The following is a 27,297-nucleotide window of genomic DNA, read 5'->3' as shown; positions in this document are numbered from 1 at the left end:
TTTAGGTATACTGTGCTTGTTATAATCCTTACTAAATCTAGTACCCATTCCAGCTGATGTTTTAACAGCTTTACAGATGGCCCTCTGTATCCGAGGTTTCACGTGTCCGTGATTGGGTCTTAGAGACGCAGTTTCACACAGAAAAATAGGCGAAATTCGCCTATCTACAGTTTTGAGTGGCCAGAAATGACTTCTGATGTCATTTCTGGCCACAATGTTCCAGCAGAGATCCATTTTATAGTTCCTTTAATATATATAAAGAGCCACAAAATGGATCTCTGCTGGAAAATTGTGGCTAGAAATGACATCAGAAATCAAAAACTGTTAAATATTCATCTGCACATGTGCATGCGCACACACAAACACCCAGGGGCGTAACAAGGCTGGAGTGGGCCCAGAGACAAAATTTTAAAATGGGCCCCTCGTTGATACACACACACACACTTCACAATATATAGTGCACTCACACTCACATCCCCATTATGCCAGCTTCTCTAGAAAACTCCACTCCCTCATTTTAACCCCGTCCCTCCACCCTCCCATGGGGAAGAGCGCTCCCGGCTCAGAGTTGCTTCTGCAGACAAGGACTTTGTTGCATGCATGCAGCCTTTGCTCCGAACTTGGGGTTGGCTTTTCCACGGCACCGAAGCTCTGCGGGTGTTGGGGAGTCATGTGACTTGCCTCTGGGGGGCCCCTCGAGGCGTGGGGGCCCCCAGGCAGCTGCCTCCCCTTGCCTAATGGTAGTTACGCCCCTCCAAACACCACACACACACATTTATATATATGGGGGAGAGCATTGCTGGAGACCTAGAGAATAAAGTACTGTCCTTTCCTTCTTTTATTTCTGCCCCTCTTGCCTTTTAGGTCTAGTTGTTGTTGTTGTTGTTTGTTGTTAGGAACCTGCCCCCCCCCCAATTCCCATTGACCCAAGATTTCATTATTTGTGTCCATATCTGCGCCTATAGGGGCAAGCAGAAGCCCCATGAATAATGAGGGCTGCCTGTTTTTTCAAATGTTAATCCCATTCAATATGTTATGTTTGTATTTACAGCACAAATATCTGAAACACTGTGACATGAACCCTGCTGCCACAATTATTTTGTCTGCTTGCTTTGTGGGAGGTATAAGGAAGCATTTCACAGAGAGGGAGCGTACACCTTGTTTGGATGGGACACTAGAAAAATCTATATTATTAATCCTCCAAGACAGGCCGTGCGTGGGGATGTGGTAGAAAGGAGGCGATTGGCTGACAGAGTTTGCAAGCAGAAGCACCTGACTGGGCAGTGGGGATTCCATATGCAGATAGAGAGAAGGAGCCTGTGAGAGCAGAAGCACCATGGTGATTTGGCAATGGGGATTCCATATGCAGATAGGGAGGAGGAGCCTGTGGTACTGTGGTGATTGGGCAGTGGGGATTCCCTATGCAGATAAGGAGGAGGAGCCTGTGATGGTAAAGGACAGTTGGAATGCAAATGTTACTGGTCGGAAGATGTTCTTGATTGTAGAGGAAAGGAATCTATATGTATAAAAGGATAGCAGGCAGGGGTCTGGAAAAAGATGGGTCATGAGGGAGGAAGGAGCCCCTTCAGGAGAAGGAGGATGCCGTTGTGTGAATTAAATGAGGAAACAAGATGAACAAAATCTGTAAACTCAGGAAGGGAGGGAGGGAGGGAGAGAAAAAAACATGAAGGAAGGGGGAAGAAAGAGTGGGGAAGAGCGAGTGGAGGAGAGAGAAAGAGAAAAAGAAGGGAGGAGGAAGAGATACAGAAGGAAGGACAAGGGACGGGCCTGAGCCTGTCAGCAGCCTGAGGAGAATGAGCAGCCATGGCAGCACTAGCAGCAAGGAAGGTCCCAGTCAACCACTGCTGCTGTTTGGGGCTACCGAGGCCATTGTCAGAGGGAGGCAGGGAGGCAAGGGATGAGCTTGGGCCTGTCAGCAGCCTGAGGGGAACAAGCGGCCATGGTGGTGGCAGTAGCAAGGTTGCTGCTTCTGGAGGCAGGAGCAGGAGTGGGGTTCAGGTGAGGGTGGGGAGGTCTCTGGGGATAGGGGGCTGCAGCTTGGCCAATAGGCGGCAGCAATGCTGCAGACATGACCAAGAAGGGTGAGGGGGATGGAAGCAACGGGATGGAGGAGGAGCAGGAGTGCAGACCAGGTGAGGTGGGGAGATCTCTGAGGTGAGGGGAGCAATCCAGTACTAACACGCAGATGCTCTTGAGCGTGCATGAGTTCCAGCATTGAATTGGAGAGAAATAATGGCGGTGGTCAGGATGGAGAGATGGAGGGCTGGCAGGCGAAGCTCCTCTGGCCAGAAGAGGTGGGTGGATGGCGGACAAAGCCCTGTTGGCCAGGAAGAGGAGGTGGTGGTGGGGAGAAATAGTGGCGGCGATGAGGAGGTGAGCAGACGGCGGACAAAGCCCTACCAGCCAGGAGGAGGTGGGAGGCGGTGGTGGGATGGCCTGGCCCTGGCCTGCCCAATGGGGAGAGCTGCGGGGGGGAGAGCGAGTGAGAGCGCTGCGGGGGGGAGACCGAGCGAGAGCGCTGTGTGGGGATGCCACAGGTTCAGTGCACAACTGCACAGATGCTCTGTGCTTGGTCAGCTAGTGGAAATTATTATAAGAATAGATTTATAATTATAATGTATACGAATATTATAAGAATGGAAATACATTTTGGTTTTAATATATATATGCCAACTTTCCACCAGAAATCCTCAAGGTGATTTACAACAATAATTATAAAAGTAATATACATTAATCCAAACAAAGCTAAAAGAACACTAAAGTAAAAGGAGTGGGAAAAAGAACAATAACTGTCTTCTGCTAACTGAGCAAAGAGGCAGCTTTTTAAAGTGGTGATTCTCTTTATTTAGCAGAGGGATGGAAATTGACCCTGTCCATCCTCAGCACAGCAACCCTTCAGGGGCTGTTGCTGTTTTCTATCTTACGTTTTTATCTATCTATCTTTCTATCTTAAAATTCCCAAAGGGAATTTTTTGTTGAAAAGCTGTTTATAAATACTTGCCATATTCATATAACCAGTTAGAGCGCCATGAGGACACTCGTGCACAGGCACATGCACACACAGAGGCAGCATTTGCACGTAACACGAAACCGCAGTTAAACAGGGCAGAGGTTGGAACTCCATTACATCCAAATGCATGCAAAAGCAACCTGAGGTTTGCCTCGCAAACTCCAGTTTGAACCTTTGTTTTGTAGTGAGTTTTGCTGCCATAACCTGAGGTTTTTTGGCAGCAGCATAATGTCAGAATGGAGATGGTGCCAGAATTGCAGTTTACTTGCGTTTCTGGAACTGTAATCATAAAGACAGCGGCACGGACTCACCTGGGATCACATCCACTCCATGCCTGTGGCGCTTTTCACTGGCCACCTCTCTGAGCATTTGCCCTGCCCCTTCATCTGATCCAACAAAGCAGTTGCCTAACAACAGGATGCTGCCACCTCCCATTCCAATTTGTCAGCCTGTCAAATGGCAAAGTCAAATGGGGGCATGCCCTCTTCCCACTCAGTCCCTTGTCTCTCCCGCTTCCCCGCCAGCAATCAGGAAAGAAAAGAGATGATATGTCAAGACAGGCACTATGTGTTCTGCTCTCCAAAAATGAAGCAACAAAGATGTATCCAGATGAGGTGGCAACAAAAGCAGGGCAGCCCCATTGAAGTGTTGGAACAGCAACAAATGGCAGGCTGGTGATATCTGGGGTTGGTTTTAAAGGGCAGTCCTCCCAACCAAGAATTCTTGAATGGCTCAGGTCTATTTTTTGTACAATGTTGTTGTAGGGAGCACACAACATGTGTTCTCCCTAGGCTTACTCATGAGATGGGCCAGGCAGCAGCAGCAGCAGCATTGCCCCCAGTGAAATGAGCGATTCAGCATATGAGATGACAACAGATGCTGTTCCGGAGCAAACCGCTCACTCATGAGAGTGTAAGGGCATTGGGCTACCCTTCACAACGAGAAGAACCGTATGTTAGGACAGGAGTGTTCGGCAGAAACACTAATGATATCTGATGACATCCCTTCTCCATGGACCACTCTCTTACGAGAGTGTCAGGCCATGGAGTCATGCATGGGGGCTGGATGGCAGATGCTGCCCAGCCAGGTTGCTCTCTACAAGCAAGCCATGAGGACGGATACCCTGGCAACAGCTGTCTTGGTGACTGCTGTGAAGAAGCTGTCAGAGCATGCCTTCTGCCAGTCTGTCCACCCATTTGAACATGTCCATCTTTATTTTCCCCTGTAATGGCAACCCCACTCACATGGGGTCACTGGAAATAGGGGGGCCCATCTCCCATGATCCCCCACAGTGGCAGATCTGCATACAATGCAACGCTGGTCCGAACCCGGGAAATTTGAGTGAGAGTAAAGATCTGACACATGGATCATCATAATTTATTATTATTTATTTACACAGTCAGACAGTTGTTATTGACTGGTTTGTTTTATCCAGACAAAGTCCTTCCTAAGGACCTGGGATGGCTGAATTTTGTTATCAGTGTTGTTGCTGTTATTATAGATATCGTCGCAGAATATAGGCTGTTCCCAGTAAAGTTGCTTTTTGTAATTGGCTGATGGTGATTTCTGTGGCCCCTATGGTGTTGAGGTGCTCTTTGTTTTGGAATTGCACCTAGGGCACCAGTTACCGCTGGGATTATTTTGTTCTTCTGCCACAGCTTTTCAATTTCAATTTGTAGATCTTTGTATTTGGTGATTTTTTCCATTTCTTTTTCTTCTGTTCTGCTATCCCCTGGTATTGATTGCTATGTCAATTATTTTAACTTGTTTTTCTTTCTTCTCGACTACAGTTATATCTGGTGTACTGTGTGGCAGATGTTTGTCTGTTTGTAGTCAGAAGCCCCATAATATTTTTACATCTTCATTTTCTACCACTTTTTCAACTTTATGGTCCCACCAATATTTGGCTACAGGTAGCTTGTATTTTTTTGCAGATGTTCCAGTGTATCATCCCTGCTACCTTATCATGCCTTTGTTTGTAGTCAGCCTGTGCAATCTTTTTACAACAGCTGATTAGGTGGTCCACTGTTTCATCTGCTTCTTGACAAAGGCGGCACTTGCTGTTTGTTGTTGACTTTTCGACTTTTGCTCTTATTGCATTTGTTCTTAGTGCCTGTTCTTGTGCAGCCAGTATTAAACCCTCAGTTTCTTTCTTCAAGTTGCCATTCTTAAGCCATTGCCAGGTCTTGGTGATGTCTGATTTTCCACTTATATTGTGCAAATATTGACCATGCAGTGGTTTCTTTTTCCATTTTTCTGCTCGGTTCTTGCCTTGTTCTTTTTTGTAGGCCTGCTTTGTTTCATTGGTGTTGAATAGTTTCTCATTATTGACCATTTTAAGTGCATCTTCTTCACTGTCCTTTATATATTCTTCAAGGCCCCTTTTCTCCTCCTCTACTTTTTGATGGACTTGCAGCATTCCTCTTCCACCTGAGCTGCGAGGGAGGTAGAGCCTATCTACATCACTGCGGGTGTGCAGAGCATGATTGATGGTCATAATTATCCTGGTCTTATGATCCAGCGTCTCTAGCTCTGCCTGGGTCCAGTCTATTATCCCTGCAGTGTATCTAATAACAGGTATAGCCCAGGTGTTTGTCTTGTATGGTGTTCCCGCCATTGAGTTTGGACTTGAGGATTTTTCTAACTCTCCTGATGTATTCACTTCCAATTTTTCTTTTAACTTCAGTGTGTGCAATGTTATCAGCCTGGAGAATGCCCAAGTATTTGTAATGTTCTTTCTCTTCCAGGTTCTTGATGTTGCTTTCATTGGGCAGTTCTATTCCTTCTGTTTTTGTTAATTTTCTTCTGTTCATTATTAATGCAGCACACTTGTCTAGTCCAAACTCCATTGCTATATCGCTACTGAATATACGGACAGTGTTTAGCAGTGATTCGATTTCTGACTGGGACTTTCAATACAACTTCAGATTGTCCATGTACAGCAGATGGTATATTTTACTTGATGTTTTAGATGTTTGGTATCCGAGGCCTGTTTTGTTTAGTATTTGTGAAAGTGGAGTCATGGCGATCACAAACAACAGAGGGGATAGTGAGTCCCCTTGGAAAATACCTCCTCTAATACTAACTTTCCTTGAATCTAGGTGGTATTTTTGGATCAGATACTGTTTGGTGTTTTCATTCTTCAGCTTCTTGTCTTTCACATCTTTCAGTTTACTAGCATCTGATCTAAGCGTGGTGATTTTATTTTCTAATCTTATCTTCTGTTTAGGTGATGTACTACTTTCTTTTTTTACAGGGCTACTTTCTTTTTTTACAGGGCCGAGCTCTTGTGTTGTTGTTGTTGCTGCACTGTACATTAGTTGGTTTGTTTCTTGCAAATTATTGGTTGCTATTTCTGCAAGTGCAGCATTGACATCTTTTAATGCCTGAGCAAGTTGTTTTTTGGCAACTGTTTTTAGAGCTGTAAGTCGAACCCTGGTGGTTGTTTGGTTCATGTGCTCTGTTATTTTTTGCTTTAGTTCTTGTTGCTTTTTTAGGTGAAGGCAAAGGGGAGGTTGTCTGGTTTTGATTTTGAAACAGTTCAGCAACAGTGGCATCCTCTATTTCCAACACCTCCTCCACCTGTGCCTGAGCAACTTCTTCAGTTGGTGGTATTTCTTCTTCCATATCTTGAGCCTGTGTTGCTCTTTGCAGTTCTTCTAGCTCAACTCCTGTGAATACTTTATTTCTTATTATGTATCTTCTCTGGTCTGCTAGCCTTTGTTCTGTTATTTCTCTATCTGGATGCTTCCCTTTCCAAATTTGGTACATTCCTTTTAAATAACCTCTTCTAGTTGGACTAGACCTGTAATAGCAGATCATGATTTCCTTGTTGGCATTTTTCGTATTTTTTTTCGGTTAAGCGACGTTTCTTCCAGTAGCTTTGCTGTCTCCAGCCCTGGTTGCTCAACTGAAGATCCTGAGTCCTGTAGCCCACTTGCCACCAGATGTCCAGGGACTCCAGAACCTGGCGCTGTCCTTGTTGACCGGGTGATGACCAATCCGGTATAGATTTATTAAAGTTACGTCTCACTATATTGTTGGTGGGAGAGGCACTCTTCGTCTGGCTCCTCTGGTGTTGTTGTTGTTATTATTTTACATATTATATCCCGCTCTTCTTCCAAGGAGCCCAGAGCAGTGTACTACATACTTTCTCCTCACAACAACCCTGTGAAGTAGGTTAGGCTGAGAGAGAAGTGACTGGCCCAGAGTCACCCAGCAAGTATCATGGCTGAATGGGGATCTCATTTGGATGTGTGAAAGGCTTCCCTGGAGAGGACGGAATGGCTGTGCAAAAGTTCTATCATTACCCAGAGATAATGGGGGCCCCACACAAGCAGGGGGGCCTTTTTATTTTATTTTATTTTATTTTATTTTATTTTATTTTTTCTCCTAAATTTAAAATATTTCTATACTGCCCCAACCTTGCGTCTCTGGGCGGTTTACAATTAAAATCATTTAAAATATTAAATCAATTAACAATTATAATCTTTTAAAAGATTAATAACATCTAAAACCCAGTATTAATATTATTTAAAATTAAATATCTAATCAAAGGCCTGTGTGAATAAATGTGTCTTGAGTGCCTGGAGATGGGGAAGTTCTTATTTCAACAGGGAGTGCATTCCAAATTCCAGGGGTGGCAATGGAGAAGGCCCTTCCCAAATAGCTGCCAGATGAGTTGGCGGCAGCCGCAGGCGAACCTCTCCAGATGATCTTAGCAGGCTTCTTCATGGTGAAGAAGAAGTTCTCTTAAATTCCCAGAGCCTAAGCTGTTTAGGGCTTTATAGGTAATGACCGGCACCTTGTATTTTGCTCAGAAACGTATCTGTAGCCAGTGCAATTCCTTCAAGACAGGAGTAATATGGTCTCTCCTAGATGACCCAGAGACCAACCTGGCTGCCACGTTCTGAACCAACTGCAGTTTCCCGACTACGTACAAAGGCAGCCCCACATAGAGCGCATGTCAGTAATCCAGCCTAGAGGTTTCCAGCAGATGTACGACTGTTTTGAGGTCGTTCCTTTCATTTTTTGCAATAGTTCAACTCGTCATTGTTTTTTGCAATAGTTCAACTCATGAGTGCACAGCCCAATGAAAGACTGAAGGTTTTCGTGCCTAAGTTTCTCCCCAGTAGACTGGCCCTCTCATGAGAGTGCTAGTCTGCTGGTGGGAAGCTGCCCTGGGGGCAGGAGTGTGGTTTGGTCTCCATGGACTGCTTTGCCAGGGTGAGCCATCACAAGAGCATCCTTGGTCATAGCGGGCCAGACCCCAGGATCCCTGCCCTCCCTCAAATACATATCCCCTCCTAGGAAGTCCTTTCCCTTTCCTGAGTAACAGGAAAAAAGTGTCCCCAAGTTCCTGCCCCCCCCCGCCCCCAGAAATTGTGCTTGTGTAAGACAGTTTTGTTTCGAGGCTCTCATGAGGGTGGCAGTGCAATCGCTGTCAGAAGAAGGGCTTGAATGGCAAGGCATTTAAAGGCTTTTTCTGCCGAGGGAGGGAGGGTCATTCAGAAAAGGCACAATCATACTTGGTAAACACCCCTTGAAAATCGTGGCCAATGGCAGCTGCTCTGGAGACATGCTAACGTCTTGCCTACAGTCAGGTGACACGAGTACTACGGAGTACTACGGTGTGGCCTCAGTGGACCAGGAAGACATAGTGGCTCCCCTGTCTTGAAAACAGAGGTTTCTGCACTGTGGTTGGATGAACATCTGCAGTGTGATTCATGGTTTGAAAAATTAACCACGGGTTCAGCAACCTCCGGTTTCACATCACGTGCAAAAGCGGCCAGAGACTGTACGGTAGAATATGCTCAAAATGTCCCTGTTTGCCCAGTCTAGCCTAGGTTTTCTCAGTAGCACTTCACTGTCCATATTTTTTGTCTTCAGGGCAATAATCTGAAGTGTAAGTTGCTAGTATTGTCATTCTTCAAGGTTCCATTCCCTCCTCAGATTTCTACAAGTTAAAACTGAATGGGTTGGCAGATGCATCTTATCTGTGATGCATATGTGCCATGCATGCTATGCATATGTGCTATACATCTTGTCTGTGATTTATATGTGTGGTGTAATACATACATTGCCATTTCACACACTATGGCTGCTGAGGTATGTTTTGAACTGTTGATCGCCTATTGTAGGAGAATTATATTTTTCTAATATCTCTTTAACCAGAAGAGCTGTTACTTTTTTGACCTTTAAATCAGTGGAGATCAGAGCTGTTGCAGAATAAATTAATACAGTAGGCACAGAAGAACCTTCAGGGAGTGGAGTTCATAAAGTGATCCTTGGTATGAGAGCATGCTTTTGAAAATACAAACAGAAGTAGTGAAATGTTGTTGCCTTTGCTCATACATTAATCTTTGATGTTCACAGAGCTGAGAATTCCAAGCCCTGCATTTTTCATTCATTCATTCATTCATTCATTCATTCATTCGATTTCTATACCACACTTCCAAAAATGGCTCAGGGTGGTTTACATTGAGAAATAACAAACAAATAAGATGTAACCCTGTCCCCCAAAGGGCTCACAATCTAAAAAGAAACATAAGGTAGACACCAACAACAGTCAATGGAGGTACTGTGCTGGGGGTGGATAGAGCCACCCTGTTTTTGGAACTGATATTGGGTTCCTGCTACTCATGCTCATTGATATGCCAGTATTTTTATCCTTCTACCACCACATATAAGGGTCACACTGGCAGGGATTAGATAGGCAACATGAAGGGTGGTGGAAATCCAATCCCAATTTTAGACCCCTGATGGCAAGGCAATTTTGAAGAAGCCACAGGCGAGGAGCTAAAGAGAGTTTTCCTTGCCTTGAGGCTTTCCAGACAGGGCTGTTACCCTGAATCTCCTCCAAAAGAGTGTCTGTGCGTTCACACACTAGCCAAACCTACCAAATTGTAGCTTATCTTGATGTATTTCCGGGTTTTAAAAATGGTGGTTTTAAGCGAGTTTTTCTGAAAATGCAGGAGCAAATAGGGAGAGGCAATGGTGTAGAATCATTATCATGATAAGAGGGACACACTCTTTTAGGAATATAGATATAGGCTTTAGAAATCTCTCCACCCACCCACCCCACCATTGGCTGGAAGGAAAACATGGAGGCATGTGATGTGAACCTGCACCAAATGAAAACCCTATAGGATAGGGGAGGTGCTGGTTCCCTCAATGCCGCAGGTGTAATTTGGAGTGACTTTGTTCAACATTTACTCTACAGCATGAAGCCATGTGTGAATAACTCCCTAGAGGGTTTTTCATGTCAGACAGAGGGTGCTGGAGTAGTTGTCTGTGCTTACTGCAGCTTAATAGGATCACAAACCTTTGAAGGAATCTTTTATAACATGGTGAGCCGCATGAATACATCCCCAACTGCACCCTATAATTTATTTTAAAATAATAAACAATAAGGTTTTTAATTAAGCCCTTTAAAAGGTTTCGCAATCTAACACTAGATAAACAATTCAAAATTAATCTCTGCTAAAAAGGCATGTCATGCAAGACAAATATTCAAACATCTGGCTGTTTTCTTTTTTCTCATTTTGCATTTATGTAAAGAACTGTAATTTTGATGAACTGCCCAGCCACAAAAAAGTGGTTTCTCTTTTTCTTCCGTAAGCAATGTTTATTATAAACCATAATGAATCATTCCTGGTAAAATGCTGGCTACATGTGCCTTTGGGAAAGTCTCCTACATGTTGTTTCATGTTCTCCTCTTTGAAGCTGAGTAAACAGAATAGTTGTGGCAGATACAACTTTTTTTGCTCTGAGAATGTATTGATTTGTAACAGTAGATGATGGCACAAAGCCCTGCCAGGGGCTGTCATAGCTTCTACCAGATGCATAGCTTCTACCAGATGCATTGGGGTGAATCCTTGACTGTAAGAGATTCAAAGTAGGCTACCACCATCCACTTTATTTTAATGTGGGACAAACCACTCTTTCCACATGATTCCTGGTGGGGGTGGGGTGGGAAAGTAGAAAACCCCTCCCTAGAAGGGCTGAGCAGTCCTAGGCCTCCAAAGGCATGTAACTAAGGCAGACCCAAAATGAAGAATAGCACACTTCAGCAACAAGAATTTATTATTAGATTAAAAGAAAAAGGTGTGCAATAAGAACAATTGTCTTTTTGTTTGATTGTAAGAGAAAGAGCTTTCATTAATCTGGCAACTCAGATTCAAGCAATACAATAAACGAAAATAACTTCCCTCACACATCTAACTGAACTGGTCCCTATCTTATTACTCACAGGCAGGGATCTTGGCCTCCCATTTCCCCAGCAGCTTCTCAGCCAGCTGCTTCCTCAGGGCACTCATGGGACAGAACAAACTAAAGAAAAGGCTTTCTTTTCTTCTGCTGGTGGTTGTGGGTGTAGTTCCCACCCAGTCCTCTAGGTTGGTACTTCTGTTTTGATTTCCCCAAGTCATTTTCCTTATTATGAAAGCCCCCCATCCCAGCAGTTCCTCTAAGTTAGGCCTAGTGTGCCCTGAAAACCTTCCTTTACTATAGAGGCTTATGCTTTCTATTGGTTTTAAATAGAGTTGTGTTTTGGGGCGGGGGTTAAACAACTGCATTTTGAAAGGAAACAAGGCATAAATTTGGTATCTTTCACATACACACTAATTTTGCAAATTGTTTGTTGCCTCCAATCCAGCTCCAGTTGCCCGGTATTCCCATCCACATCCAGTCAATTTATTGGAGAGTGGATAAGCATCATGATGCAGTTTCTGAATCTCCATCAGCTATGCACACAAATTCTGTGGCCACCTTTGGACATAATGGGAAACCGAGGTAAAGTCACCTCAGGTTGGCCCTGTAACATCTGAATAATCAGAACGGAAATTCCAGTTCTTCCCCCCAACCTCCGATGAAACTCTTGGTTGCAATTTCTGGAGGCTCCATTGTCCGGATTGCCAAACTGGAATTAAGGGAGAAAGCTCGTCCTGCAGCTTCAGTGCTATTGGCTGGCACGGGCTGTCCTTCCAGGGTTGGAGGGAGCCTGCACAGCCAGTCCCGCCCCCTTTGCTGGCTCCCAGACTGAAGATCCTGATAGTCTGGGAGCGCGTCGGGGGACTGCATCCAAACTGTGGGTTCGTTGGACTTGCAGTTACAAGGTACATACAAAGGCTGCCTATATGTGGAGCTCCCTGACATGATCAGAAGAGCTTTCTTTTAACTATCTTAATAGATAAGATTAAGATCTCTTTCCCCAGTGAAAGAGATGAAAGACATTATGCTCCTTTCTTATAGACAGCCTTGTGTGTGTCCTTTTTAGAAAAGCCTTATTTATCAACAGATGCTTTTCCATTGGCACAGATAAAACTTCATCTCTTGTAGCTTGCAGTATGAGAAATTAACTTAATCAGACTTACTATTTACCAAAGTCATATGTAATTTGGAGATGTCTTGTAGGAGAGGAAGTGGGGGGAAAGGCATGTCTCATATTCTGGCTACCTTCAAATCATACTGATTGCATGATAATAGCAGTTGGATTTGATGACCTCAATCATGAGGCCTCTGGTATTGATGAATGTGCAGCAGAAACCCATTTTTGCCTATGATCTATATATCTATATCTATATATTTAATTCTCTAAGGCATACCCGTGGCTAATCCCATGTGTGGCAGCTCTCTCAAGAGTTCAGAGAGCTGCCGGATAGCCACGGGATGAGTGGGAGGGAGGTGTGTGGAGAAGAAGGCGGGGGGGGGGGAGCCAGCCGGCCAGAAAGCGGGGGGCAGAAGAAGCAGGCAGAGGGGAGAAGAAGCAACTAGAACGCAGGGGCGGCAGTCGGCCATAAAGCGGTGGGGAGAAAAAGTGGGCCGGCTGGCCAGCCAGAGAGTGGTGGCGGGCAGAGAAAAAGCGGGTCAGCTGGCCAGCCAGAAAGCAGCATGCGGGGGGGGGGGAGAAAGAAAAAGGCAGCGATGAGCGGGTGGGCCGGCCGGAGGTGCAGATGCTCTGCGCCCAGCCCAGCTAGTAGTACAATGTCTCCTAAAGACTTGTTCATGAAATGTCTTATACTTGAGCCACATTCAGACATTGAAGAAAACCCCTGCCCATGGTTACAGTGCTGAAAGCAGGTAGGAAACCACATCCCAGTGCTGTCACTTATTCCCTTTCTCTAGCCACTCATGGTTACAGTGGTGTTTGCACAGGGAAATGCCAAAAATCCCCTGCTAACTAAGCAAAGAGGCACCTTTTTAACGTGGTGATTCTCTTTATTTAGCAGGGGGAACTGGCTCTATCCATCCCCAGCACAGTACCTCCAGTGACCGTTGCTGGTGTCTATCTTATCTTTCTTTTTAGATTGTGAGCCCTTTGGGGACAGGGATCCATCTTATTTATTTATTATCCCTCTATGTCTGGGCTGCACAACTCAAATGCCCTAGTGGGCCGGAACCATTCACAACTTGACGTGCAGGGGCCAAGGACCATTTTTAGCATATTACATTCAAGTTAAAAATATTATTAGTTACTTGTGGATCTATTCCCCCTGTCAATCAACTCATAGTTTTAAACAAGGATAGTGGCCAGAAAATAGGTCCTGTCTCTGCTCAGTCAGTGGGGCCCTGGAGTGCATGCCAGCCCCAAACAAATGTCAAGTCCTCTCCTCTCCCTAAATTGCCGTTGTTTTCAGGCTGCAATCCTAGGCATGCTTATATAGGAATAAGCCTCACTGGGCACACCATGGAGCATATTTCTGAGAAAACATGCATAGGATGGTGCTATAAGGCCGTTCCCAGCCCCTGTGTTGCTGCAGGATACCCGAGGGCCAGTCAAACAGTCCCTGCGGGCCGAATCTGGCCCCTGGGCCTTATGTTGTGCAGGCCTGCAAGTCTATGTAAACTGCCCTGAGCCATTTTTGGAAGGGCGGTATAGAAATCAAATCAATCAATCACCGTTAGAGCAGGAGCTCCCATGATCAGCAGCCTGCATCACCCAAGTCTACCAGTCACAGAACCACCTGCCCTCCCGGTTACAGCATTTCCTTGTGCACACAAACACTGCTGTAACTGAGAGAGAGAGAGTGGGTGAGTGACAGCCCTGAGGTGGGACTTCCTATGTGCTTTTGGCGCTGTAACTGTGGGCAGGGTTGTTTTTTTAACGTCTGAATGGGGCTCTAAACTTTCAGTGATGCTTTCTTGCATGTTAGCATCTAGAATGCAAACGGTATTTTGTGAAATCAAGGGGCAAAGTTTCATATTGCAGCAGGTAATTTAAGATCTGTTGCTTCTAATACACTCATGCACCTCACAAAATTGCCTAGAACATTCTATTACTTCATGATATATGAAATCAATACATATAAAGCATATTATAGCTGGAAATGATTAATGATTGCTCTGGAAACACTGGACACAATCTATACACTGAACACAATCTACCGTTCGGTTTTGCTTAGTAGTCCTTTATTTTACACATCGTTACACAGGGTCCGGGTCTTTCCACTGGTTCCATACAAGGTTGATATTGTGGGTGATATTGAAGGAACCCTGCTGTGTTAATGAACAAACTATTTTTATTTTGCTTGGCAGTTGTGAAATGAAGTTGGAGCTGTGAAATGAAATTAACAATAAAACTAAACAAATATCCAAGAAGTTATTATTACCTCCAGATATTAAAATTAAATATAATTATTTGAATAGAACTGGAAAAAATAGTTTTGTCTTCAGAAAACAAGCTGGGTGTCTAATGCATTTCCCCATAATCACAGTAATAGCGTGGTTCTTTAGTCATAATTCCTTCAGTTTCTAGACAGATGTCCTAGGCCATTTTCCATCAGGTGCTCTGTCCAAAGCTGTGAACCAAAGGGGTCAGTCTGTCTTATTGTAGCTTCAGTGCTTGGGTGTTTTTGTTTGTTATTTTATAAACTGGCAGTCAGCCTTCATGGATTTAAATGTGTATAAATTGCTAATCCCTACTGCTAGGTTCTTGGTGATGATTCCATGAACTTTGACCCTACCTTAAAAATATGCTTTTCAGCTGTTCTTATGTCACAAACATGTTGTTGTATTGTGTAATCTCAGCCTGAAATACATGCTTTACCTTCGGTATGTACTCAGTTAATGATAGGGCTAAACTAATTGTCTAGTCCAGTGAAGTATATGATTGCCTAATCTGTGAAGTATACATCTTCACAGTGTACATCTTTTTGGCCTTCTCTCTAATTGAGAAGAGTGAAAGGCATTTGTTTGGCTCTAAGAGCTGACCTAGGCTGTATTCCTGGGGCTGTACAATTTCAGGTGGCAAAGAATGGATTGTATGTTACTGCTGCTTCCCAGTCTCATGCTTCCCTATGTTTAACTGATTTATCTTCATAATTCTTTATTTAACGTTACCTCATTTTTTCTGCTTGCTTTCTGCTTCGTTTTTTCTTCCACACATACACTGTTAGCTAGATTTTAGATTTGCTACCATTTAGTTCAAATCCTTTGACAAAGATTCTCAGTTTGTGGTAGTCATGATTTGTGGCTGTCATTACCAAAATCGCTCTTTATAACCAGGCTGCCTGAAAATCTATGTTCATAAAAGCTTCTGGACTTTCCTTCTCTTTCACATAATTTATTTTCCTCTCAGCTAGTCTACACCACATAGTAAAGTACTAAATAAATACCAAGAATTTAAGTGGTTTCTCCTGGAAAAGAAAGTTAATACACCCAATATCATAACTGCTTCTGTTTAACATGAAAACATGCTTATTAAGAAAGAAAACACACAATCAAAAGCCATTTCAGAGGGTAAATCATAAATAATCTTAGCATTACCTTGACTGCTACAGAATTCAGCACCATGTTTCATTGCCTTGGACCAACTTGTTCAGATTATCAAACAGTATGTGAATACATAAAGCCAGGTCCCAGCATTCTGGCTCACTCTTCCAACATTCCATCACACTCGGCTGTGACCAAGAAACACCATCCTATACGATTTGAGAAAGCACCTAAAATATATTAGATAAATATTTAGTATACATAAATCAAACCTGCACATAAAACCTAGACAGGATAAAACCTTCATTTTACACAGAAGCAGTTATGACATTGGGTGCTCATGACTTAAATAACCCAGGATGTCACTATGGTGGGGATGTCTTTGGATTTCAGATATTTGGTTGCCTAGTGGCCTGGGCCATGCAGAGGAGGAAAGCATAGTAAACTGTCAGGTCAAGGGCAAAGTTAAAAGCAACATCCTTCTCTTCATGCCTGGTGCTGGGAAGACCTGCGGGTTGAGATGAAAGTGCCATGTATGAAAATGAGTGTGAAAGTGATTTCCACTACTGTTACTCTTCTGCCACCTATTTTTTCCTTCTTGCCTTTGGGTCTCCTGCCCTCCTTAACTAACAGTAGCAAAACATTTCTATTCGAAACAGGCCATTTCGAGTGTCTTGAGCTCAAAACAAAATGTCCCTTAAATAAATGGCTCTGGTGTGATAAATGTCTCTGGCTGCAGTGTTCTTGAACACATCCAGAGATGATTGACCTCATATTCTCATAGAGATTGCATTCCAAAAACTAGGAATGTTCCACAGAAGAAATAATATATTTGTCTTTGTACTCTCAGGAAAAAAATTCTTTCCTTTTACCATATTATGAATGGAAATTCTTACTACAGTCACCTTAAGTTAGAAAGGTGTCTTTTTTTGTAACTTCTTTTTCTTGTTTGTGAAATAAAGTGGGGGGGGGACTCTTTAGATTGTGTTTGTGTATGTGTCTTATTCTATGAGTAAAATAACATTAGGAGCTATTTCCCCACCCCACCCTGAGTCTCTAGATGTAGAAGCAGCAATTTGTTAGTTCATCTAGTTGTTATGAGATCACTGTATTGACACTTCTAGTCATGCGTATTTATATATTTTTTTCTTAAAATGACAAAGCCTCCCACTGAACACACTGAAGATCAAGAAAAGAGTTATTCATAAACTTTTTTAGAAGACTTTATTTTATTTTATTTTTAAAAAATTGAAAGCTAACTGAACAAAAGAATCCTTGTTTGAATTAATGTTAATGTTTAGGAAACTGACAATGAAAGGAAGCCGATTGCTAACTTTGGCGATGTCCTGTTGCTTTGAAGAGGAGTTGTTTTTTTGAAGTTGTGAGTAGAAGCACAGCAGGTGAGGGATGTCCTAGAGAGGCAGGTGGGTGTATCACACATTTGGACAAGTACCCCATTATTTCAAGCAGAGAAAGAGAGAGAACATTCCCATAACCTTTTTACCAATTTGTGTCTTATTTTATTTATATGTTCTAAATTATATGGGATTCTCACCCTATTAAAATTCTGCCTCACATCTGTGTAGGTGGGTGTGGATTTTCTCTCTCTTTATTTTATGCACGGTAGGACTTGATGAAAAAATGTCCATTGGTTTCAGTGCAGCAGGACTGCAGTTGTCATTTATTTACAGTATATTGTTACCACACTTGCTCACACCCATGCATGCTACTACACACACATGGGCATCTATGCTCTAAGACCAACATGGGGGAAATTACTCAGTTGTGGTGCTATTTTGCATACGTGCCAATTCATATGTGATAGCAGTATGGACCAGAATGACTACTAGAAAGGTCAAAGTCCCCACCCAGTACTGTATAATGAGCTTTACTGTAAACCTCAGTATTGTACACTAAGCTAAGCACCCAAGTTCTGCCATCTATAACTTCTACATAATTCTATATTATGTATATAGATATACATATATCTATGTATAATAATAATATAAAATTATTATTATTATTATTATTATGTTATTCTTATTAGCCTTTTGATTTCAACTCACACCTCTCAACCATCCTTTCTATTGCACACACACATGCACATGCACACTCTCTTATGTGTACAGCACACACACATCCAGGATTTCTACAGGGCTGGATTGTGATGGGGTTATAGCTCAGTGATAGAGCATTCTGCATGCAGAAGCTTCTAGGTTCAATCCATGACATCCCCAGGTAGGGCTGGGAAAGATAATATTGAGTTGAATGGGCTAATGGTCTGACTTCCTATGTTCCCAACATGTTCCTAACATTTGAATGGGTTGGACTGAGGTATCAGAAATAGCTATGGAATGGCCAAAGGTAAGAATAAGATGGTATAGGGGAAGAGAGGGTCTAGTTACAGGTCTGGATGAGATGAAGCAGAGTGAAGCCTGTGGTTGAGAGCTACTTGTCTTGTGTGCAGATGGGAAGCAATGTGTATAGTCACCACATATCCACAGTGCTCATACCACTCTTCTTTCTTCCTTGCTTCCATTTCACAGCTAGCCTGCCAAAGCCACTCACATGCTGGAACAGGCCTGCTCAACTTTTGCCCCCCAGCTGTTTTTGGACTACAACTCCCATTATCCCCAGCCCCAGTGGCTAATAGCCAGGGATTATGGGAGTTGTAGGCCAACATCTGCAGGAGGGCTGAAGTTGAACAGGCCTGTGCTAGAAGCTACTTTTGGTTTTAAAGGGGACAGCCTAAAGCACAAAGAAAATCTGTAAAGCTTGTGTGCCCAGAGACACATGGCAGTGCACAAAAACAAATGAATGTGTGATCCAGGGGCAATTACATCTCTTCAATGTCCTCTCCAAGCTTTTGAAATGCTGTAGTCCAGGGGTGGGGAACCTTGGCACTCCAGCTGTTGTTGAACTACAATTCCCATCATCCCCAGCCACAATTATTGTGGCTGGGGATGATGGGAGTTGTAGTTCAACAACAGCTGGAGTGCCAAGGTTCCCCACCCCTGCTGTAGTCTGTATAACAGTAGTTCTTCATAGCTCCACTGAGATCAGTTCAGTATATAACTAATTATACAATTATACTATTCAGTGTATAATGAATTATACAGTATATAATGAATTATATCAGTTCAGTATATAATGAATTATTATAATGAATTACACAAGCTTAGTAAGTGCTTGGCTACTTTATTACTCATTTTACATGTTTTGACTAAAGCCCAAGTTATCCATTATGATGGATAAGCATGTATAAGCTCTCTTTACATTTTATTCAAATATAAAAGGGGGGATGTAGATCTGGACTGTGGCGTGGGAGAAGGTGTGAAGGGTTAACCTTTTCCCCATGCTGTTTTTCTGATGAAGATTTCCACCAGACCAGCTCTGATCAGAAAAACTTGTGCAGATACCCTTTTCTGATGGGCACAAATAGCTGCTAAGGCAAGTGATTTTAATCAGGAAATGGTGAGGAGGATGGTGAGGAGGAAAGCCCCCTCTACCCCCTCCCCCCACACACACACCATGGTCCCAATGTCTAGATGCTATTTGTAAAAGTTTAGAGACAATGGAATGCATTCACTCATCTCTAGTTTGTTTCCAAGTAAATAATGACTATGTTATTGATATTTTAATTGCCGGCTGATGCACTTCAGCTGCTGTTAACATTTGCTAAAAGAAATCTGAATCAAACTAATAGACTTTTTAATTATATTAACAGGTTGAACCACTGATAGAGAAAGGCCATGAGAATGTGGTACATCACATTCTACTCTATCAATGTAGCAGCAGTCTAAATGATAGCATATTGGATTATGGTCATGAATGCTATCATCCAAACATGCCGGATTCTTTCCTCACCTGTGAAACAGTCATTTTTGCTTGGGCCATTGGAGGAGAGGTAGGATAAATAGTTGTTGTGATTTATTTATTGAACAGACCATATGCAGTTTTGTTTTAAGTTTTTTTTAATTGACTGGTCATGAACATTTTAACAAATAATAGAAGTTTCTTAAAATGTTGACAAACTGGCAGAGGAAGGTAAGTATCACGGATCACTAAAGGTAGGATTTGCAACCACAACCCACCTCTGCAGGGGTGAAGGACCCATTTGGTTGGTCTGCCTGAGAAGGCTATTGGTTCAGGTTGGCTTTGCTAGTGATTCTATCGATGCTCTGGTTCAAACATAGAATAATGAACTTACTAGAGCAGTAGACACAATTGCTCCTAAACGTCCTCTCCAACCCACTTCACAGTCATTCCCATGGCACTCAAGAACTACAGGAGCTGAGGCTGCAGGGTAGACGACTAGAGCGCAAGTGGAGGAAGACTTGGCACGAATCCAATATATCGCAACACAAAGCACATTTGAAGATCTATGCCCTGGCAGTGGAGGTAACAAAGAAGTAGTTCTTTTCTACCTGCATTGCTTTCACAAATTCACATCCAGCTTAGTTGTCTAGGGTTATGAGGGGGTAGTTTATGCCTCCTCCCCTTTGAATTTGAACTTGGAACCACCTGTTACTCGCTACAATGTCTTTAATAACTTTTTTTGCGGCTAAAATATCTTGCATTTGTGCCAAACTGGATTCCACAGTTATTTTAGAGTCTGTTGTAGAGCCATCCAGAAACTCCTCTTATAGAACTAGATTGGATCACTTTCAGTTTGTGACCCCTGAGGATGTGGACAATCTGCTTCGGACTGTGCATCCTACAACCTGTTCTTTTGACCCTTGTCCAACTTGGCTTATTTCATCTGGTAATCATATTATCAGAGAGGGTCTGGCAAATATTGTAAATGCTTCTCTGAGGAAGGGCAGGATGCTACCTTGTCTTAAGGAGGCTATCATTATACCTTATTTGAACAAACCTGCATTAGACCTCTTGGAGTTGGCTAATTTCAGACCCGTTTCTAATCCTCCATGGTTAGGCAAGGTGATTGAGCAGGTGGTGGCCTCCCAGCTCCAGGCACGCTTGGATTATACAGATTATCTAGACCCATTTCAAACCGGCTTTCCAGTGGGCTATGGGGTTGAGACTGCCTTGGTTGACCTGATGGATGATCTCCAATTGGCTATTGGCAGAGGGAGTGTGACACTGACTTTTGGATCTCTTGGCAGCTTTCAATACCATCGACCATGGTATCCTTCTGGACCGCCGGAGGGAGGTGGTATTGGGTGGCACTGATTTACAGTGGTTCCGTTCCTATCTCTCTAGCAGATTCCAGATGGGGTCCCTTGGAGACTGTTGCTCTGCAAAGTGAGAGCTACAGTGTGGAGTTCCACAAGGCTCCATACTGTCTCCATGCTTTTTAACATCTACATGAAGCTGCTGGGAGAGATCATCAGGAAGTTTGGTGCAGTGTGTTATCAGTATGCTATATATCATCATGTATATCATCAGGAAATGGCATAGCCTCCCTAAATGCCTTCCTGGAGGCGATAATGGGCTGGGTAAGGAATAACAAACTGAAGTTAAATCCAATTAAGACGGAGGTACTGACTGACTGTAGGGGGTTGGTGCCCAAGAGATATTTAGATCTGCCTGTTCTGGATGTCCCCCCCAACCCCTGAAAGATCAGATATGTAGCCTGGAAGTGCTCCTGGATCCAAAACTCTCTCTGGTTTCACAGGTTGAGGCAGTGGCCAGGAGTTCTTTTTATCAGCTTCAGCTGATAGGCCAGCTATGTCCATTTCTAGAGGTAAATGATTTTAAAACAGTGGTGCATATCCTGGTAACCTCTAGGCTTGACTGCTGTAATGCACTGTACGTGGGGCTACACGGAAATTACAACTGATACAAAATGCGGCAGAACGACTGGTCCCTGGGTCAACCTGAAGGGACCATATTACACTGATTTTGAAAGAATGGCACTGGCTGCCAATATGTTTCTGAGCTAAATACAAAGTGCTGTTTACTACCTATAAAGCTCTCAATGACTTGGGTCCAGGGTACTTAAGGGAGCACTTTCTTTGTCATGTACCCTGTTGTCTATTAAGATCAGCTGGAGAGATCTGCTTATGGTTGCCAGCAGCTCATTTGTAGGGATGTGCATGGAACCGTGGAGCTGCATTTCGGCACTGGGGTGGGGGTTCCTTTAAGGGTGGAGGAGGCTGTACTTACCCCTCCTGCCGTTTTCCCCCCACCGGCGTGCGGTTGTCAGCAAAAGGCTTCAGAAAGCCTTTTGCGTGTGCGCACATCGCGCGCGCGTCACATCTCCGCATCGTGCCTGCGTGACATGCGCACGTGCAGAAGGCTTTCTGAAGGCATTGGGGGAAGGGGCGGCAGGGAGGTACCCTGCCGCTCCAAATGCTTTCTAAAATACATGTGCCAGCGGGGGGAAAGCGGCGGGAGGGGTAAGTACACCCTCCCCCCGCCCTTTAAAGGACCCCCCCAGCGTTGAACTCCCCCATATCTGGACCGGTCTGGAGGCCTTTAGAATGGCCTCCGGACCGGTCTGTGCACATCACTACTCATTTGGTGGTGACCCAGGACCGAGACTTCTCTGTGGCTGCCCCAGAGTTCTGGAATATGCTCCCTGCAAGACATACCTGTTTCCCTAGGCTTTTAGCAGAAATTTTAAATTATTCAATATGTGTTTTTCTTCTATTTTTACTTGTTTTTGTTACTTTTAACTGTTTTATAGGGTTTCACATTTGCTATGTTTTTTAGCTTTGTACACCACCTAGATTTGTCTATATTAGGCAGTATAGAAATATGATAGATAGATAGGTAGATAGATAGAGTATTACCCAGACAATGAAATCTAAAATATAGCTATAACTTCTATATGAGACATCTGGGGCCTTCAAATTTATTTGGAACTTGTAGATACACCCTGGCACTATGTTTGTAGTTGGAAACAGGAGTACTCTCTTGATCTGCAATAATTTGCCAGCAGATCTTTAGCTAGCCTCACCTAGCAGAAATATCATTTATGGAGCAAATTTCACTTGGCGTCCAGAGGATTAATATATGGTTTGAAAATTTGATCCATCTACTGCAGAAAAATGGATACAGAAAGAGTTACTTTCACCAATGTAATAAAGAAAAATAGTAAAGAACTTTAAAATTAGAACTCAAGATTTCTTAGGTATGTTAAGATTTTTCCTTGGCATAATCTACTTATCCAAGACTGATAAATTACAATTGAGAAGAGAACTCACTCTAGCGACTAATACCATCTGTTGTGCTAGGGGATAGGCTGTTCAAGATCCTATATAATCTATGTTTTTGCAATTGTGGGAGTAATCTGATTGAAGACCTCCCTAATTATTTATTTGATTGTTCATGACATAGAGAGGTTGGGAGAAGTGTTTTTCAGATATTTCAAAGAAATGTAATAACTGGTCTGTTTCTCTGCTTTTAACAGTGATTAAGGCAACCTGTAAAGTTGCTACATGTTTAATGGCATTAGCAAAATCACAGCTTTTGATTTTATTAAGCATAGTGTAATTGACTGTACCATAAAACCTGTTTTATTATGGTTTTTTTAATCATGTGGCTGTAATAATTTTTCTGGATGTGTTGTCTTGGCTAATGGCTGGAACAGTAAAATAAAACTGAACTGAACCGTTTTGATAAGCATTCAGTATGTCTGTAAGCTATTGGACTCACTTGTCCTAGGCTCTAAAATCTGGTCCATATCCTACTATATATCCATTATTTCACCTTGGTCAGCAAAATATAAGAGGTGGCTGTCATTAATGAAATGGAAACGGGAAGTGGGGTAACCATACTTCCATAACCACTACCTATATTCTTTTTGGTGGAATGATGGACAAGAGTGCCGTGCAGTGCAGAGATGTAATAATTCAAATACATTAATTAAGGTAGCTAAGGAGCATTCTACACTGGGCCTGAGTCAGCAGTCCCTGGAATGTGCCTATCTAGGGAATCTATCAATTTCTTCAGCTAATGAATCACTAAAGATACGTTCCAATCTAGTATTCTAATTCAAGGTGGAACCTGATTAATGAAGTTTGCATTTTTCAAATTGCAGGGTTTTACATATCCACCTCACGTTGGCTTATCCCTTGGCACGGCAACAGATCCTCAGTATGTGCTTATGGAAGTCCACTATGACAATCCATCATATCTGGAAGGTACATCACTCCCTTTTAATTTACAGAATACTAAAATATGCCTGAATGCATATGTTGCTTTGCCTGTTTTTACAAAGCAGTGGAAATGAATGAACAGCAGATGGACGTCCACATTTTCTAACAATGCAGCTGAAAATCATCTGTGTGAACATCCAAGTGCTTTCTCTAACTACTTTCAAATGGAAGAGTGGCCCAATATATTATGGCCCTGGAATGCCAAATACTGTTGCCCCCATTCCCAGTACTTGGTGAGGTGTGGGGCCTGGGGCAAATCAGCCAGTGTAAGGCCCCCTTGCAATTAATTTTAATGGCAGCAACAAGAGCAGGGCCCAGGCAGTCACAACAAGAGTGGGGCAACAACAAGAGCCCCTGCTTGCCCTGCTCTAAGGATAGCCCTGTTCTACCTCCCACCAGCCCCACTTGTTCCCATCAGCCCTTTATGGGGCTGAGGGCAACTTACCTTCTGCAGGTCATGTTGGACAAAGCATCATGGAAAGATGTTAAGGAAGTGAATTTAGGATTGATGAGAATGAGAGTGCTGTTGTGCCTGGCAGTGATGGCAGCCACAAAGGAGGGAGAGGAAATGGAAGAGGAGGTAGAGGATGAGGAATTTCCACTTATAGCATTGGTGGTGCCACCAATAAAGGTTGCCTAGAGTGGTGTTGCTGTAGCCCTGTGGTGCAGAAATATGTGAATCAATTCATGGCCAAATTGATTTGACTCGAATCTGGTCGATTAGAGTAATTTGCCCTAAAATAGAACCCCCCTTGGGGACAGTGACCAGATTTGAAATCGAATTGAATTGCCTTAGATTCGAGCTGAAATTGATTTGGCGATTTGAGTTGCCATTGAAATAACTTCTTCATAGGTATTCACTTTGAAGAAGTTATTTCACAACCGAGAATCCACAACACATACAAATTCTGAAAAATTCATCCCTTTGACCGATTCCTTTTGGGATTGGGTAGTAGTTGGCACCCATGGGGCCCTACCACCCTACCAACTTGGGTACCCCCTAGACCTTAAAGGTTTGGCCAAATTGATTCGAATGGAATCAAATCAAATTTGAATAGGATCAACCCCTGAGTTACTCACTCCATCATGCTTCATAGATAGGTCTGTGCTTTGCATACCTGTTTACAGTATACAGTGAGCACAGTACCCATTTTTTGGAACCATGTGGTCAAGGGAATCAGTGCAGCCCGTTGTAACTAGGTATGCATGTAGATCTGGTTCACATGCTATTTGGATTCATGCAGATTTGGACTAGCCCCAGTCAGATGATGTTCACATAGAGGACATACAGCAACAGTTGTATAAGTATGAACTTGCCCCATACTGTATCTTTTTGACCTGTCTTCATTAAGTCTTCATTTAAAAGTAATAGGAAATCTGTGTCCACAAATAATTTCAGAAAAATACTTAGGAATGCTTAGCTATTAACAGTATATCTGTTCAAATATTGTTTCTTTTTATTTATGGGGTTTTGTCCCTTGGAGAATTAATGTTGATTTATTAATTTATTAATCTTGATTTGTTAATTTTTAAATTTTAGAAAATAAGAACATAAGAAAAGACCTGCTGGATCCGCTTCTTAAAAAGAAAAATGCTAAAGCAGAGATTTTTTATTTTTTTTAAAAGGTTTAGTGATATACAAATATGACCTCTAGTTCTTGTTTAGATTTGTTTCATCATTCGCTTTTGGTTTTCTGGCTCATTTTCTGGCTCATTTTCTGACTCATTAATGGCCCTCACTGAAAAAGGTGTCTTTACAGTATTTGTTCTGCCCACACACAACTGTACAAACTGAATGTGTCTTTCTGTAGCATAGCTGGCAGTGTTGTAAACTGATAGTCGTTCAGTTATAGCTAACAAAGACATCAACATTAATAGCTAACAAAGACATCAACATTAAAGCTCTTGCTTGGTAGTAATGTGTGGCTGTGGACACATCCAGACTGAAGAATTGTTAAGTAACAGCTGCACTGAATAAACACACCTACAAGCCATGCCAGGACTGCAGTATTTCCCACACTAATCCAGTAAATTAGCATGATTAGTCTAAGCAACACAGTCCAAGTCAGTCCAGGCACTAAACCCCCGCAGTAAGGAGCACCTTATTCTAGAGATACTTCCCACCCTACAGTCACACTTCCTTCTGAGTGCACTGATTAGTAAGTTGGCATCTGGATATAAACTGTGATGGTTTAAAACATGCCTGCACAACTTGTGACCTGCCCATCCAAATACAGCCTGTTAGCCACAAAAAGCTCAACAAACTTCCTGTTCTTGTAGCTGGAATGGGGTTGCCAAGCATTTGTATGGTGCATCTGCCTGGCAGGCTACATTTGTCTTGGCGTGTCAGTAGTTGGATTGGCCGGGATAAGAGCATGTGTGGTAATTTTGATGCTCACTCACTTCTTAAGCAGTGAGCAGGATTGCAGCTCTTTAAACCATAGTGGTTCTGTTTCCCTGGCATAGCTCAGTACAATACATTTTGCAAAGGAACATGTCCATTATGCTAATGTAAGAAACTTAAAGCCAAGTATGAGAGCCCATGCACAGGCCTAGTGGCTATAAAAAAACAAGACAGCACATAAGCAGGATCAAACAAAACATTTGTAATTTGAGCACACTGAACGTTAGTAGGAGTTCAAAAATTAATTTCTGAAAAAGATTAAGAGACTTAATATAGAATGTTGTTAAGCTGCCGTACTGGAGGATATATGGATATCTGGCAGATGGCATGAGTAATTTAACCCCTATGCAGAGTGCTGAATATTTTGTTTATGTAATCAGGAGGTCCAAGTTAAATTAACTTTTTATTGTCTTGTTATGAGTTGTCATGACAGACACTGTGGGTGAAAGTTTCCCCTCTTCTAAGTCACTACTGTAATGCACACTTAATATACCAATTACACTTTTTGCCAGTTTTTTATGACAACAAACATTCTTTTACTCTATTCCCATGTATGTAATGATATGAAGTGGATGTCCTGCTATTAATATAGACTACACACGCGCACACACACACACACACACACGAAATATAGGAATTACCCTGCAGATCTCATGCATCTATTTAGTCTTCCACTCTGCCTCTCCAGCAGTGGTCAGCTACATATACCTGTGAAGCTCATGAGCAGGTCATGCTAGTGAGAGTCATCTGTTGTTTGTCCTCAGCACCTACCAGAGATAGCCTTTGAATAAGGAGGCTTCACTCTAGAGATTTCCTTTATTTCATTCTAAACTAAAAAGTCTGATTTTCTTAAGCCTTTCTTTATATGATCCTTTCACCCACTCCATTGAACTTTTTCTGTATGTTCTCCAGTTCTGTTATGGAGGCTAAAATCCTCACTAATACTAACTCAGAAATACAAAACTGGTGCCTCTGACAGTATAATCATAGGCCTGATCCAGTCCCAGTGAATCTAAACATTGTGG

At 42.8% G+C, this 27,297-nt stretch overlaps 1 protein-coding gene across 3 annotated transcripts in view; it reads left to right on the top strand.

The window, feature by feature from the left end:
- MOXD1 (monooxygenase DBH like 1) overlaps positions 1-27,297 on the top strand; it is a 92,892-nt gene that overhangs the window by 41,341 nt on the left and 24,254 nt on the right. For all 3 annotated transcript variants that reach the window (XM_053287502.1, XM_053287512.1, XM_053287521.1), the window contains exons 5-6: positions 19,470-19,649; positions 23,751-23,853. In XM_053287502.1, coding sequence (XP_053143477.1) covers positions 19,470-19,649; positions 23,751-23,853 — 283 coding nt within the window. The remainder of the gene's footprint in view (positions 1-19,469; positions 19,650-23,750; positions 23,854-27,297) is intronic.

This window comes from Hemicordylus capensis, chromosome 1 (genome assembly GCF_027244095.1).
Source record: "Hemicordylus capensis ecotype Gifberg chromosome 1, rHemCap1.1.pri, whole genome shotgun sequence".
NCBI classification, from domain to species: Eukaryota; Metazoa; Chordata; class Lepidosauria; order Squamata; family Cordylidae; genus Hemicordylus; species Hemicordylus capensis.
Note: the sequence above shows the minus strand (reverse complement) of the source record. Positions and strands in the feature narration are given on the sequence as shown.